This window comes from Neophocaena asiaeorientalis, unplaced genomic scaffold (assembly GCF_003031525.2).
Source record: "Neophocaena asiaeorientalis asiaeorientalis breed wild unplaced genomic scaffold, Neophocaena_asiaeorientalis_V1.1 scaffold385, whole genome shotgun sequence".
Lineage (NCBI taxonomy): Eukaryota > Metazoa > Chordata > Mammalia > Artiodactyla > Phocoenidae > Neophocaena > Neophocaena asiaeorientalis.
In genome coordinates, this window is record NW_020175013.1 from 1,037,265 (window position 1) to 1,054,576 (window position 17,312).

At 35.4% G+C, this 17,312-nt stretch overlaps 1 protein-coding gene across 1 annotated transcript in view; it reads right to left on the reverse strand.

The window, feature by feature from the left end:
- The window catches only part of ADAMTS19 (ADAM metallopeptidase with thrombospondin type 1 motif 19), a 218,438-nt gene that overhangs the window by 141,709 nt on the left and 59,417 nt on the right, over positions 1-17,312 (reverse strand). Inside the window, exon 6 of the mRNA XM_024761933.1 lies at positions 8,655-8,760. Coding sequence (XP_024617701.1) covers positions 8,655-8,760 — 106 coding nt within the window. The remainder of the gene's footprint in view (positions 1-8,654; positions 8,761-17,312) is intronic.

The following is a 17,312-nucleotide window of genomic DNA, read 5'->3' on the forward strand; positions in this document are numbered from 1 at the left end:
GATCTATGGGTTTTTCAAAAGTATGCTTGTAAATTTCTAAATTTCTTAGTTTTTTTGTTACTGGATGTTTAACTTAATTGTATTATGATCAGAAAAATTCATCTGTATATTCATTTTTTGAAATTGAAATTGTAGAATAAAACAATATATGCTCATTCTTTGTAACTATCCAGTATGTTTTAAAAGAGCAGGTGTTCTTTTATAATTGGCTGTAGGTTTTATATCTGCCCAATAGATCAATATTTTTAGTTGTTCAAATCTCTTCTCTTCCATATAGATCTTTCTGTTCACTTGATCTATCAGTTTCAGAGAGCTGTGTTAAAAACTCCCACTATGGGGCTTCCCTGATGGTGCAGTGGTTGAGAGTCCACCTGCCGATGCAGGGGACACGGGTTTGTGCCCCAGTCCGGGAAGATCCCACATGCCGCGGAGCGGCTGGGCCCGTGAGCCATGGGCGCTGGGCCTGCCTGTATGGCCGCTGGGCCTGCGCGTCCGGAGCCTGTGCTTCTCAATAAAAAAAAAAAAAAAAAAAAAAAAAAAAAAAAATCTCTCTTTGGAATTTTCAGGTATTTAAAATGGGGAGGGGAGATTTCAATGTCTATCAATCCAGATCATAATGTTAATTCTAATGTAAATTTGATATTACTTAGATAAAACAACTGATTTCCTCAAGCAGAATATTTTATTCATTTCTACTAGACAATTAGTACTTTCATATATTCTGCTGTTCTACACGGCTTAGGAGGTTATATATTCTACATTTTTAGTAATCAATTTATTGAATAAAAGTACATACTATGTGCCAAGTATGCAAGTACTCATGTTCTAGAGGTTGGGAATACAACAGTGAACTAAGGAGACAAGAATTCATCATATACATACAGATAGATTGATAGATACATAGGTGGACAGATAGACAGACAGATAGATACACAGCTGAATTGGAAACTCTTTATGAAGAAAATTAAAGTAGGCAGAGGAGGATAAGCTGGGGCTGTGATTATATTTACATTTGTAAGACATGTTATCAGAAACGCCTCACTAAGGTGACACTTGAGCAGAGAACTAAAGAAGAAAAACAGAGACAGCCATGTGGCTGTTCTGGAGAAGAATATTGCAGGCAGAAGGAAAAGCAAAAGGTACAGGGTTTGAGGTAGATGTTTGCTTCATGTGTTTGAGTTACAGAAAAGAGGCTGATGCATCTAGAGCCCTCTTAGTAAGGAGGGAAATGGTAGGCTGGAAGTGAAGGAGGCTAGACTATGTAAGGTCTTGTGGGGCATTTTAAAGGTTGGGAGTTTTACCAGTATGATAGGAAGCTACTGGAAGAGTTTGAGCAAAGAAGTCAGGCAATTTGCTTTGTTTTAGAAGACTGTCCCTGGCTCTGAATTGAAAACAGGCTGTAGGAGGCAAGGGATGAAAAGTAAAGATCATTTACGAGGCCACTGTAATAATCCAGATGAGAAGTGATATTGGCTTGGCCCAGAGTGGTAGCAGGAGAATTAGTGAGAAGTAAACAGATTCTGGATGTATTATGAAGGTGGAGTCAACAGCTGATGAATAGAATGTTGAGAGCGAGAAACAGAGAGGGCTCAAGGGCAGTTTCATGTTGTTTGGCTGAGTAACTGGAAGGATGGAGCTTCCACTTATTGTGATAGGAAGACCTCAGGGGGGAGCACTTCCAGGGTGTGGGGAATCATTTCTGCATGTGCATGCTGGAATGAAGTCTCACTCCATGTAGCCTTGGGTATATTTAAAAACACATGGGGACTTCCCTGGTGGCACAGTGGTTAATAATCCGCCTGCCAATGCAGGGGACACAGGTTCAAGTCCTGGTCCAGGAAGATGCCACATGCCATGGAACAACTAAACCCGTACGCCATGACTATTGAGCCTGCGCTCTACAGCCTGTGAGCCATAACTACTGAGCCTGTGTGCCACAACTACTGAAGCCCACACGCCCTAGAGCCCCCACTTGCCGCAACTAGAGAAAGCCCGTGCACAGCAACGAAGACCCAAAACAGCCAAAAACAAATAAATAAATTTTAAAAACCCATATTATTTTAATAAAACTTTACCTAATAACTTATTAAAAGTTTCATACAATAGCTAAAAATGCTCTAAACAATTTGAGTGTGCATACAGCACCTTTTCTATAATAAAATTTCATTGACATTCTACACATAAGAATATTTTACTAAGATAATTACTATATTAAAACATTCACTTATTTAACACATATTTATTGTTTGCCTAGTATGTACCGAGCACTATCAAATGGATTAGGAATCTCATGATAATAAAAAATAGGCATGGTTCATTACCCCTTGGAGCTTAAAGCCTATGAATAGATGAATGAATACACATTTATAAAGAGATGGTGGCATTAAGTGTTTAATAGACTGACCTACACAGAACACATACTATAGGAAATGGTTATTGATAAGATGTGTGAATTATGATCAGTAGGACATAATTACTCAAAGATATTCCCATCCTTGTAAGGTGGAGGGTGTAGCATGTGCCAATGTCCTGCAGTGTGAAGAACCATGGTACATTAGAAACACTGTAAGAACTCTAATGTGGCTGCAGTGGTGAGACTGAGAGGGAGCATAGTGTGAAGTATGGCTGAAGACATTAGGTTGGGGATAGATAATAAAGAGCCAGCCCAGAAGTAAGTTAAGTGAGTTAGAAGTACCCTTATGCATTTCTGACATAGCACAGTAAGTAATTAACAACATGGGCTTTGGATTTGGACAGACTTGACTTTGAACATCCACTCAGTCACTTATTAGCTGTGTGAGCTTTGGCAACCATCATTTCTAAAGTAAAGCTAATAGTAATGCCTTCCTTCCTCAGGTGGGAGCAGAAGTCTTTGGTCTCAATGTGCTAACTCAGTGTAAAGTTTTGCTGCCCAATAAATCTCCAGATATAGCAAGGTCAGAAAAATACTCACAGGATTATGTTACTAACAATTATCTTTCAAAATATTATTTCCATAATAATTTATATATTTTATAATATCTAAGACCTGGGGCTAAGTTTTAGTAAAAGCTTACCCGATATTAAAGGGTTTATTTTACTTTTAGTTGGAATTCACAGAGAGGGCTGAATTATTTGTGGCCCTAAAGGAAAAAGTACGTGATATGTATATATGGTACATATATGGTATATATTCATATTTCGTGTATATATATATACACACACACACATTTATATAACAAATCTAAAATACTACTAAAAATGTGTACAAAAGAACAACTTTTATTATTTGCAATGGATTGTATCAGAATTTATGTCTAAAGGGACTGCACAGAATATATGAGGACAGAGATAAACAATTCAAATAAAAACCGCCTTTCAGGCTAAAAATAAAAACAGTCCTCTCTGGCAACCAAATGTGACTCCTATGTAATACTGTCTTAGAATGAATAACTGTTATGTAACAGGGCTCTTCAAAGTGTGGTCTGGGCAATGGCTGCCAGAAGGTGAACTGTTATTTTTACAGATTTGTAACTAGATAAGCGGCTGGCACTAGAATGTAAATCAGCTATACAAAGTTTAGTTCAACTGATTTTTTTTTAAATTTCAAGACTTTTTCAACAAAGCGAGCAATGTGCCATATTCTGGCATAGCTCCTTACCTCATCAGAGACCACATTTCCAATATAAGATCAGTTATTGAGCAGCTAATGAGAAAATCAAATTTAATGGAGAGAATTGTACTACATACACTAAAGTAGATTCTAGATGACCTTCAAGTGTTATATGGCAATAAAGAGAGACGAGAGAGAGAGAGAGCGGGAGGAGAAGAAAATAGAAAACTACTAGACAAAAATATTTTCCTAATTGTAGAATGAGGAAGCACTTCCAATTGCAAAAAACTATAGAAAAAATAATGTGAGATTTGACTACTAAAAAACAGTCTCAGGTCAAAAACTTTAAAAGACAAGATTAAACTAAGAGATCTAGGAAGATCTTAACAATATATTTGATCAAAAAAGAATGTCCTTAACATCAGAAGAACTCCTGAAAAATTAACCTCTCTTAGCTTCAGTTTCCTCATCTGTAAAAAGATGATAATACTTAGTTCAAGACTTCTGTGAGATTGGATTAGATATGAATAAACTGTTTAGTACAATGTCTGATAATAAAAGAAGTCTTTTAAATTATTAGATAGTCTTTAGCAACCTAATATAAATATGATATTCTAAAACTTTAAAAATACTGTGCAATTGTACAGTTGAGAGTTAACTCCACAAGTTTGTGTGGTCCCAAACCTGCACATTCTAAACAAAGGTCTGGGACTTGCCTTGCTCTTCAGAGCTAACTCTAAGCCCTTGAAATATCCTGCCTAATAAAAAAGTATCTTTGTTTACTTGGGGGCCCTGGGACATGTCCAATAGTTAATACTAACAATGTGATTTATGGTGGGGGACTTAGAACAGCTTGACCTCTGTAGGGAATAGGTGGTCAGCCATGCCTACGTGACTAAATTCCACTAAAAACGCTGAGTACCAAGGTCCGGGTTAGCTTCTCCAGTTGGCAGTATAATGTGCGTGTTCTCAGACATTATTATTGAGAGAATTAAGCATTGTTTATACAACTCCACTAGAAGAGGACAAGTGGCAGCTTGAGCCAGGTGTCCCCTGGACCCTGCCCTATGTGCCTTTTTCATTTGCTGATTTTAATCTATATCCTTTTACTGTAATAAACTATCATTCTGAGTAAAACAACTTGGATGAATTTTATGAGTCCTTCTAGCAAATTGTTGAACCTGAGGGTGGTCTTGGGGACTCTCTCCCCACACACAGTAATGTAACCACAATTAATATATTAATAATAAATTACAGCTTGAAATCAAAGTATAATCTCTTACTTTAAGAAATTTTGTTCATAAAGATGATATAAGACATATAAAATATAGTGAATATGTGTATACATATGTATTCCCAAACCCTATCAAAGTTATGAACAATTTCATAAGGTATTTTATTTATAAAAATAAAGTTTTAGCCTTCATCACAGTAAATTAATGAAAGTCCTATCTGTATTTCATGAGTATAAAAACATTAAATACCAATAAAAACATTCTATTGTTGAAATTTTTGGTTATAAGAAAAATAATCACTCCCCTGACCTATCATTTAGAAAGAAAAATAATTTTGGAAAGGAATCATAAAATATTGGTATAAATCATTTATTTCCTCTTTCTTGCTATGGATTCTAACTTACACTTCTGTATATAATTACATATAAGATTTTTAATTGGTAATTTCTCTAAGGAAAATTTTAATATATTTTTGCAGACATTACTTAAGATTCTTTTGCAATAGTAAAAGAAGGATATTTTTGTTCACTTCAATTACTTAAATTCTCACCCCCACAAGAGTCAGTTTTATTACTTGGTGGTCCATATTGACTTTCCCAGCTATACATGGAGTTGCTCTGGGAATTTCTAGAGATCAAATTCAAGGCAACAATCATAAATACACTCAAATCAATTTAGAATCATTTCATGTGTAATTCTATATGTATTCTTGAATTGACAAGTTCAGATGAAATCATTCTGCCTTTCTTAAACTGTGGGTTGAAAAATTAAATGATCCATTTCTGCCTACAGGAAATATATTGAATATATTGGAAGAAATTATAACCAAAAAAAGAAAGAAATCCAAAAAGAAAATAAAATAAGAATTAAGTAGCTTCACTTAAGTAGCTGAATCTTAATTATACCTCTAAGTAAAAGAGCTCTGCTCGGGTGTGTGTGTGTGTGTGTGTGTGTGTGTGTGTGTGTGTGTGTGCGCGCACACATGCACATAGAATCCATAAATATACTTATCTAACATCTATGAAAACTTTCCCTATGTGAGAAGCTATGTGTATATGAATATTGATTTTTATTTCCTCTTCCTACATTTTTGTTTCATTGTGCTTTTTATCTTACACTGGATGATGATGATGTAATTTATATGGATGAACTTCCTGCTGTTTGTTTGTTCTTTATGAAGACACCATTATTCTCACTGCTATTGTCTCCCACTATCTAGCTGCAAGAAAAATTTTAGCTTCTACTTTTGAGACAAATATTGCTTACTGGTAAGAAGAATTTTTAGCAGCTAAGTAGTTCAACATATATCACATGTCCTGGTATTAATCCATCAAGCATTACACATACCTTTGGCACATCTCTATTGATTTTGGGTACAGCTCTATAAAAGTCAAATAAAATAATATTTTACTACCATTTTAGCCATTCCAACCTGAGTTCCTGGTCATAAACCAATGTTTCTACTACATAAAGCTGAAGTGGCCTTTCCTTAAATTATATCATTTAGTTTTTTGTTTAAGTAGTTGTAGGTTCTTGACTGAGCCTTTGCATATTAATGAAGCAACTTGTACTGTGGTTGGTTCCTTTAATTACTGTTTTTCCTATGTTTTAGAATGTAACACAGACTGAAGAAATTAATTTAAAAGAAATTGCTTTTAAACTCTAAAATTTCTTTTTAAAGTGAACCCTCTAGTATTCAAGGTACTTGACAAAATTATTTAATGTCTGTTTCATTAAAAGATACTCAGCTTGTCTACCAAACTGTTAATGCATGGCTGAAGTAAAAATTTTAATTATTCAGAAACTTACATTTAATTTATAAAAATTGTATTTATGATTAATATGTACTGTCTTAAAATATTTTTAACAATAACTTTCTTGCCTCTAAACATTATTGTCAGCATTTTTCATTCAAATGATACATGTGGTTTTTCCTATTATGATCAAACTGAAACATCTTTAAATTATGAAAACTGTATTGGAATTAAGAATCTAAATCCTATGATTCCTGGTGTGAAATACTGAATGAGGTCATTGCATTGCATACTTTCCCTAAAGGATAATGATTTTAAAGTGTATTTATCTTTTCTTGTTTCTTTTTCAAATAACAAACTCCTCATATATTCTAGAGCACTTGAATGACTACTGAAATCCTGCATGGGAGAAAATGAAAGTGTACCTACACATTTGAAAACAGTGGCATCAAAAATCAATTCCTGCTGATAATATCCTATTTCTCGGACTAGGTTATGGGTACATGGGTACATTCAATTTTTGATAATTCACAGGGCTGTATAATTATGACTTGATCATCTTCCTATACTTCAGTTTACTCTAATAAAAAGGGTTTTTTAAAACAAACACTGTTATGTTGTATATAAGTTTTTGTCTAAGTTTTCCTTTACCAGTCAAACTCCACTACCAACAGAAGTTTATGCAATTGTCTACAGAGTCCAGGTATATAATGAAAACGAAGTCAGCTGGGTGCATGATAGCAGAGTGCTGCCGCCTGTGATGAGCTGGGAAAGATGGGCCCAGCCTCAAGGGTACAGACGCTACTCAACTCCAAGGAATGGCTGCCGTATGGGACTGTGAGTCTAATGTTGCCAGGTCTGGAAATTTGAATTTTTAAGTCAAATTTATACTTTTTAATGTTGGCAACTGATTCAATTTTTGAAACACAGCTGGCCAAACTAAATATGTCTTTGACCAAAGAGGTCTCCATAAAGATCACCTCCCTGAGTAGGACTTCAGTAAATCTGAGTTCAATTAAAACACTTTTCATCTGTACTGCTGACACTGCTAGCATGTAGAGAAGCCTACAGTCAAAATTAAGTCTGATTCCCTAACCCACACCATTCTACTATAATGTATTTCCTGTAAACATGTGTCTATTTCTTATGTCATTTGAATCCCAAACCAACCTCATAACACAGATATTATCCTCACTTTATTGATGAGGAATCCAAGGTCCAAAGACAGCAGACAACTTAATGAAGAAATTCAGAACAGTATGACCTGAGTTAGATGACTTGAGTTCAAATCCTTCCTCCATCATAGTATTTTTATAACTTTGGGAGGGTAAATTAACCTCTCTGTACTTCAGTTTTCTCCCCTATAAGATGGGTACTCTTACAGTCTACCTGACAAGAACGCTGTGGGGATATATAAAGCATGTAGAAATGTGCCTGGCACATAGTAAGTGCTATATAAGTGTTGCTACCACTAATTATTATTGCTATTTTTATTATCTGTAAAATGAAATCCCTGCTTTTTGTGAGTTTTAAGTGAAATAATTTATGTAAAGTGCTTACTTAGAATTATGCCTGAGACGTACTTAATGTTCATTGCACATGAATTGTGAGTCCAGTTTAATTCTCTTCCAGATGCATTGCTCCTAAACCATACAGATTAATTCCTTTGCTCTGTAGTGGATAATAACAAACAGGTACTATTAGAAGCTGGAACTATTTTTACTTTAACATAGTGTTTTGCTTGGATGCTTGAATAATGCACAGTTGTGTAGTGTCATGATTATTGCAAGGTTTACATCATTTGGAAATGTGAGTGAAATGAATCATGTGCCATGTAATGATTGTCCTGATGAGGATTTTAATGATGTAGTAAGATTTCATTCAGAGTATCAGGAATGGTTACAACATCCAGAAGACACTCTTCAAATTTAAATGATCTTCTCTGCCTCCTCGTTTACCTAATTTAAAAAACTTAGGCTCAAAGCAAATAATGAAAAGATATGCATGTAATTCAATAATTCAAATTACAAAGGTACGTGCTAATTTATTAGCATAGCCAGGATTTTTACTTACTTGTGGCCCATTTCATGAGCAATTGTAAATGCAAGGTTCAGGCCATTGTCTTCAGCAATAACACATTTTCTCTTTTCACTACACATTCCACTCAAGTAAGCTATACCTAGAAAACACAAACGTTAATTATCAAATGTCAGAATTAAAATGCAAATATTTATGCTTGGTATTAACAGAAGAAAAGAAAAATGATAGTTTTCCCCCCTCAAATATGTCAATATTAAACTGTGATATCCAGCCCCAAAAAACAGTTTCAGGAGAAAATGCATATGTAAATGTCAGTCAATAAACTGTTAATATTCTTTTCAATTTTATATTTTAGATGAAATTATTTTATCAATTATACAGTTCTCAAAAGGCATACCATAAACATACATTTTATAAATACCACTTTTCATTGTCATGTAAGATAAAGTTACAACTTAGAAAATGTAAACAAAAAAGCAATGATTATTTAAATATTTTTCAATTCTTGAAACCTAGTTTCAAAGAAATACCCTAAAATAAACTATATTTATAAGATTCTTGAACTCACATTTATATTTTTAGTAATAAAATTTTGAAATTTTATTTTATGAAATACCATTTTAACTAATGTAACATAAAAACTATCTATGGTACTTGGAAAACTGAAAATATTTCCTTTGAAAATTTCTTAGCTAATAAGATGATCTGACCACGGAGTACATGATACTGAAATATTATTTAAGACAAAAATTTCAGCAACACATTTGATCTTTTGGTTTAAATTATTAGTAAAGAGGATAATATCTGAAATCACTAATACTCTTTAGTCAAAGATTTATGTACTATTTTACTAATTCAGATATACTCCTGAATAAATATCATTTAATACAAGGAACTATAATCTTCCAAGAGTATGTTTTAATGTATCTTCAAGTAACAAAAGTTATGTTATAAAATAAAATTGTTATTTTTTGAATTAGTTGTATGTTCTCTAATTCTCATATCCTTATAAAATACATGTAAGCTCATTTTATGAAAAAATTAAAGTCAGGACAGGTAAAATGATTTGCAAAAGATCACATGACTACCAAAGATAAAGCCATTTACCAGCTAATTTTATTTTGCTTCTGATTACAATTTACAGCAGAGTTGCCCCTAATTAAAGGTGGTTAGCTGAATGCTTGTGACTTTTTTCCTCCAGAAACTTAAAGAATAATGGCAAGGAATAATTAAATTTAAATAAAACAATAAACCACCTTGCCCGGGTTTTGGAAAGAGAAGATTCATGAAGGAACACGGACTGATTTAGTGGAGCCACAGCCCACATGACAGGAGAGAAGGATTTTATGAGCCTGGTAGAAACCCAGAGAGGCTCAAGACTGAGGCACACAAGGTTTGAGGAGAGTCATTGCTGGAGGGTTGAAAATGGAGATTAGTTCAAAGTTTATCCTTAACTACTCTTTCAAACCTTCATGTTGAATGTCAAGGCCTGGTATCCACTGGCCTATCAGACAAATGAAGATATATTTGTTAAGCAAAATGTAGTATAAACAGGTTATTTAAAACATATAACTATAGGAAGAAACAGCCAAGAGATTAAAATACATATGTTACTTTCTCTAAGTAGTTAGAAATTAAAATAGATCTTATAGACATTTCAAATTCACAAATAGATGAATAACTTCTTTATTAATGGATGGGTGGATGGATGGATGAATGGATGAATAGAGAGATAAGCCCTACTTCATTTGGCTTATTAAGGCGACTGAAATTATTCCAGGGTTGAATCAAGATAAAGTGGGAAGGAAAGATGAAAATAGTAATAAACAGAAGGGAGAAGAAGAGAAAGAGGAGAAAAACATGTTCTTATCTAGTTCCATTAAATGATAAGTGAAATAAAAACTTTAAAAAATTCTTAAATGTAGTGTGAATTTTAGGAGTGCTAAATCTGGTACTTATTAAGACAACAAAAAACGGAAAACTAAGATTTAGGAGTAACTGAAGTTGTGTCATAATTGAACGGAAGAAGGAAGGAAGAAAGAAGGAAGGGAGAGATGGAGGGTGAAAGAAAAGTATCTCCTCTTAAAAGGATATTAAAATTCTCTTGAGCATTTTAAGATTTTTAAAAAATATATAATTTGAGATTAAATGTTCTGAAAAATTCTAAATCAATCTCAACTATAATTAGCATGCTGATGACCACTGTTTGGTACAAAATTTCCTTTAGAATGCCCATATATTTCACCACAACTAAAATAATTCCATTACTATATGCAGATTAAAATTTAGCCAGTGTGGGTTGTCATCAAGTCATATATCCCTTTGCTACATGAACCAGTACATATCAAATTTAGTCACTTTAATAAGTTTTACATTTCTTCTCCCATACCCATTCAAATATACTGTTCCCAAATAAAAATAGTATTGTCACTTGTTCTTTTTTTTTTTTTGCGGTACGCGGGCCTCTCACTGTTGTGGCCTCTCCCATTGCGGAGCACAGGCTCCGGACGCGCAGGCTTAGCAGCCATGGCTCACGGGCCCAGCCGCTTCGCGGCATGTGGGATCCTCCCTGACCAGGGCACGAACCCGTGTCCCCTGCATCAGCAGGCGGACTCCCAACTACTGCGCCACCAGGGAAGCCCTGTCACTTGTTTTAAATTCTTATATTTTCTATATTATTCTTTTTGTTGTATACTTACATATTTTTTCCATATTTTTCTGTAATGTTACTACATTGGCTAGGATTTTCAACATACTGTTGAAATATGTGGTATTGAGCTCCGTGTTTTCCCTGCTGACTTCAATAGGAATGTTTACAGGTTCACAATGGAGATGACTGCCGTAAGGACTTTGAAAGATACAGCTTGTTAAGTTAAGGAACTTAGTTTCTAATATTCTTGTGTGTCTAAGTGAAAAAGGAGGCAATGTTATATGATGCATGGGTCAAAGGTGGATGGCTATTGGAAATAGCAACCGAAACAGGTAAGAGAGCTGAGCTTTTGTAGATCGGGTATAAAGGACGAATCCTAGGGTGTAAGAGGTAGCAGTAAAACTGAGAGTGAGAGAAGAGATAGACCTTGTAAAGGCTCTATGCTTGATAAGTAAAGTAAGGTCAGAGCTTGATACTTGGGAGAAATGAATACAGTGGTCAGGAGAATGGAGTCATCAATGAGCTAAAAGAACAGACACTTCCCAAAAAAAGTATTGGAGATAGATTTAGGGATTTTTAGATTTCAGAGCTGAAATTCCATGACATGATTAGGTATTGCCATGAGAGTAAAGAAGGGCAGAGGTAGAGGCTGAGGTCAAAGAATAATTAAGTAGTGTTGGGCGGACTGATACCATGAACATGAAATTGCACATGATCACAAAGAACTTAGGTGGGAAAGGGGGCCAACATCCATAGGAAATGTGAGCGAGAATCAAAGGGATGGATCAGTCACAGTGACAGCGAGGGACATGATGGTAAAGCTCAAGCTTCCGCTTCAAATGCTGAGTTTTTTTTATACGAGGGCAAGAGAGATTTTGATTTAGAAGCAACAGTGGGAAGCAAGAGGAATGCAGAAGGTGTACAACTTCAGTATCTTCCCAGCACCAGCCCTGTTTTACAGGGGAAGGCAAAGAATGAAGAGTGACCTCTCTGGAGGCCCTAAATTCTTCACCAGGTTATGGGAAATCAATGACTACTGTGTGGTCATATAAAAACATATGGTGGTAAAAATGATAATTTATAATATATAAGACATATTTTATACTGTAAAATATAAATTTATATAAAATAAAATTCAAACATGATGAGCACATATTGAAATAGAGGAATGATCACAACTAAGTGTTAAAAAATCCAAATCATGGGCTTCCCTGGTGGTGTAGTGGTTGAGAGTCTGCCTGCCGATGCAGGGGACACGGGTTCGTGCCCCGGTCCGGGAAGATCCCACATGCCGCGGAGCGGCTGGGCCCGTGAGCCATGGCTGCTGAGCCTGCGCGTCCGGAGCCTGTGCTCTGCAATGGGAGAGGCCACGGCAGTGAGAGGCCCGCGTACCGCAAAAAATAATAAATAAATAAATCCAAATCACCACATTTTCACAGGAAAACAAAAAGACCACATAAATATGCTAAATTGTTAACAGCAACTGTATTATGTGAAGAGATTGTGGGTAACTTTTCTTCCTTTTTTCCCATTTTCCAAATTCATGTAAGTGTTTATAATAGTTTTATAGTAAGAAAATTAAAGACATAAATATGATAATCATGTTTATGAAATTTTAATAGTAATTAATACAATGTCTTGTAGATCAGGGTGTAATTTAACAACCAAAAACGACCCTCTACTGTTATTCTTCTTTTATTGAAATGTAAAGTCAAGATCTTCAACTAAGTTTCTGATAAGTTTGAATTTCATTGTTCTTACATTTGGCACACCGAGGAAATTTTATTTGACTTACAAGTTATGGAGAATAATTGTAACCCTGACTAATTTAAATGACTTGCATTATTCTGTTTAAAAGCCCATGCTTTTCAGGTCCTTTCTAGAACCCACATGTTTCCTATTATAACAAGGGGTAGAGGTTAGGAGGGGAAAGGATTTAACACTGCTGTTATTTAAAGATAGCTATAATACAGACGCTTTTTAAAGCCCTCTTTTAGTGTAGAAATTCTGAAAACACAAAAGAAACCAAAACAACTTCTAATTTGTCACCTAAAAATGAATCAAGTCATGCACCAGGAGTCAAGAAAATCTCTCATCTGAAAACAAAACACACTATCCTGGACCTGATATGATACACCTCATCAAGATGATCAGAAACCTCTAAAACCCTACAGGATACATGTTACAATAATGGCCTAATCAGGACATCAGAGTTTTTAATGTGATCAAATGGGTGTATCCTACCAAAAGGAAGTCATCCAGCTCCCAAACTGCTGCCTTTAAACACTAGCTAGACCACCTCAGTTCAAAATCCTGGCTTTCCTGGAATAAAATACTGCATAATCCTAGGTAAGTTATTTATCTTATGATTGCACCCTATGAGGTAAGTTTTTACCTATGAGTCCTACTAGTTCTTGAGGCCCAATGTAACGTAGTGTGTGACAGGTCCCCAAGGTACAAAAATGAATACATGCTGAGCACTGCTTTCAGGAGCTTGAGCCACACAAACACGCATTTAAAAAATGTTCTGAGACATAAAGATGTACATAGGATATTACGGGAGAATAACTCACAAAAGACACTGAATAGGGGAAATCAAAGCAGGAAAGGCTTTTAGAGAGGGAAATAGCTTGGCGGTATCACTGAGTGGGCAGAGGTGAGCCAGGGAAAGGAAGTGGAAGTTGGGGGGCAGAATTCCTGAACAAACGACTGATCAGGGAAAAGTCTAAAACAATGCTTATGAGCTAATGTTACTGACAGAGGGACGCTTATGTTCCTTAAATGTGCAGACCCTGTAGTACATCTCTGTAACAACACTGTATGTGGCACATTCTCAGTAAGGGGTACTTTAAAGGAAATGCACAGGAAGACTAATATAAAATGTGATTCAATGCAGGGTCTTAAATAAAAAATATAATTTAGAAGAATCAAATGTATTTCATCCACAAATGTGAAAAACAAATTATAATATTTTAATAATGATGCCCAGATAATGTAAAACCCACTTACACAATTATATTCAAATTGGGCCTTGAACATATTTTAAAACAATAACTTGCCTTACTAGTTTGCTAATTATCTGCCTCTGTTCCATTAAAAGACAAGATGATGATCTAGGACTATACAAGTACAATTATATAAGTTATACATTTAATATCAGTATAGTTATAACAGTAATTAAAAATAGACTTCCAGATCCTTTTAAATGTTTAAGTAACCTATAACATTCTTAACAGTACAGTTTCTATGAATACTAAGAAAAAAAGTGACTTTTTTTTTTTTTTTTTTGCGATATGCGGGCCTCTCACTGTTGTGGCCTCTCCCGTTGCAGAGCACAGGCTCTGGATGCGCAGGCTCAGCGGCCATGGCTCATGGGCCCAGCCGCTCTGTGGCATGTGGGATCTTCCTGGACCAGGGCACAAACCCGTGTCCCCTGCGTTGGCAGGTGGACTCTCAACCACTGCGCCACCAGGGAAGCCCAAAAAAGTGACTTCTAATGACAACAAAAACGGTATTAGTTTAATGAAAAGTATGGTGAAACTCTGTGGTCAAATAAGGCAGAATATTGTTTAGACATTAAAATATTGTTTTTATGTTCTCATGTCACGTAGAATGAGACTCCTGTTCTGAAAAACATATAGAGATGCCAAATAATATGTAATATACAGATTTTTGAATGTATAGCTAAGGTTGAAGTAAAAACAATTCTCAGGTACAGGAATAAAGCTTAAAAAAATTCAAGTCTGAAGTGATAAGATCATGAGTTAATGCTGTCACAGCCAGGGTATCATATAAGATACAAGTCTTATTAAACAATGGGCGTGGTTTCAAAATATCTGCAGTGACAGGTATTAGTGAGTAAGGAACTGAGATTCATACACAAATCAGAAAGCCTGGAATAGCTGCTGTTAATGACTTTCAAACATACTTGAAAATAACTTTAAAAATCCATATGCAGGAAAGCAACAAGGAACTCAGGCTCAAAATAAATTCTGGGTATGCTAGAAATGACTCGATAAACAAATCAAAACTCCAAGCCACCATCATGCATAGGTGTGAAGCCACAAGAATACTAAACCAAAAATGTAATGTACAAACTGATCCTACAATTTGGGGATCATACAAGGATTAGGGATGTCCTTGTCAGTTAAGTAAAAATAAATGAAATATCACTATGATATCATCTCAGTAAACATAAAATTCCCACAGGAAAGCTGACTTAAGATGAGCTCACAAATAAAAATTACAAATCAAGTAAAGAAAGTACTGAGAAATCAAGTACTTGTTCACTCCCAATGTGTAGACCATGTTTTGTATAGTACAGTGATAATAAATTTTGAGGTGTACCAACATGCATTTCTCTTTTGTATTTCCATGGCTCACGGGCCCAGCCGCTCCGAGGCATATGGGATCCTCCTGGACCGGGGCATGAACCCATGTCCCCTGCACCAGCAGGTGGACTCTCAACCACTGCACCACCAGGGAAACCCTAACATGTCTCTTAATAGCTGATAGAACAACCATAAAAAAAATTCACTAAGGAGATAACAGATCAGAACAATAAATTAGCAAGTCTGTCTTAACTGACCTAATAGAACCTTGCACCTGACAACAAAATTCACATTCTTTTTAAGTGTATATGGTACTTTTATAAAAATTGACCATTTACTGAGTATTGGAGAAAAAAACTCAACGAATTTCAAATGTGGAAATATTCCAAAGTATGTTCACTGGCTACAATGTAAATAATAGAAATAAAGGACTAAAAAGATAACCAGAAAAGCCCAAACTGTCTAGACATGAAACGATACACTTCTAAGTAGTCCACAAGAGAAAGAAATTATAATGGAAATTACAAAATACAATTTCCATTATAATGGAAATTAGAAAATACTTTAAACTGAGTTTAAAATACTTTAAACTCAAAAAAGTGTGAGCTGAAGTGACAGCGCTTAGGAAAATTCATAGTGTATATCAGAAAAAAGAGACTGAAAATCAATGTTTAAAATTCTTCCCAGAAGATGGGAAAAGAAGAGGGCATTAAGGCTTAAAAAAGTAGAAGGAAATAATAAAGAGGAAAATCAATGAACAATAAAACAAATGTAAGAGAAAATTGGCAAAAATTGATACATACCTAATAAACCGATTAAGAATAAAAGAGAGACAAGTACAAACCACCAGCACCAAGAGTGAATAAGGAAATGTCTCTACAATTCCTAAAGACATTAAGGTAATATATAAAATAGTACGGTAATAAATTTTACAATTTATCAAAGTTGTCACAAGAAGAAACACAAAATCTAAAATTTCCCATAATAATCTCCTTTATTGACTGCACTCCAGCTACACTGGCTTTTTTTGCAGTGGAGGGAGGTCATCAAATGAGTCAAGCATGTTTCCACCTCAAGACCTCTTCACTGGCTTTTCACTTGTCTGGAACATTCTCTATCTAGATCTCTCTTCAGAACTTCCTCAAATTTTTAAAAATATTGTAACCAAGGAGGACCCTACAGAGCCTTTCTGGGAGAGAACCCTACCCCCATGCCCTTTGCCTGCCTCTTGTCTGTAGAAAACCTGTAGTCTCCCAGACCTCCCCTGAGTTACAAAAGCTTGGTTTAAGAATTAATAATGGGGCTTCCCTGGTGGCGCAGTGGTTGAGAGTCTGCCTGCAGATGCAGGGGACACGGGTTCGTGCCCCGGTCCGGGAAAATCCCACATGCCGCAGAGCGGCTGGGCCCATGAGCCATGGCCGCTGAGCCTGCACATCCAGAGCCTGTGCTCCGCAACGGGAGAGGCCACAACAGTGAGAGGGCCGCGTACTACAAAAAAAAAAAGAATTAATAATGGATAAATTAGGAGTTTGGGATTAACTTATACCAAAGAAAAAAAAATTAATGATTGAAAGGATGTGAACATGTAGTAAGCAAAGTAGCAGTTGGATCAGGAGAGCTGTAACAATTTAAACAGTAAGTCAGCCATACAGCAGTCACAGAATTTTTAGTTCCTCCCTGAAGTATACAGATGACAGTATCTGATACACA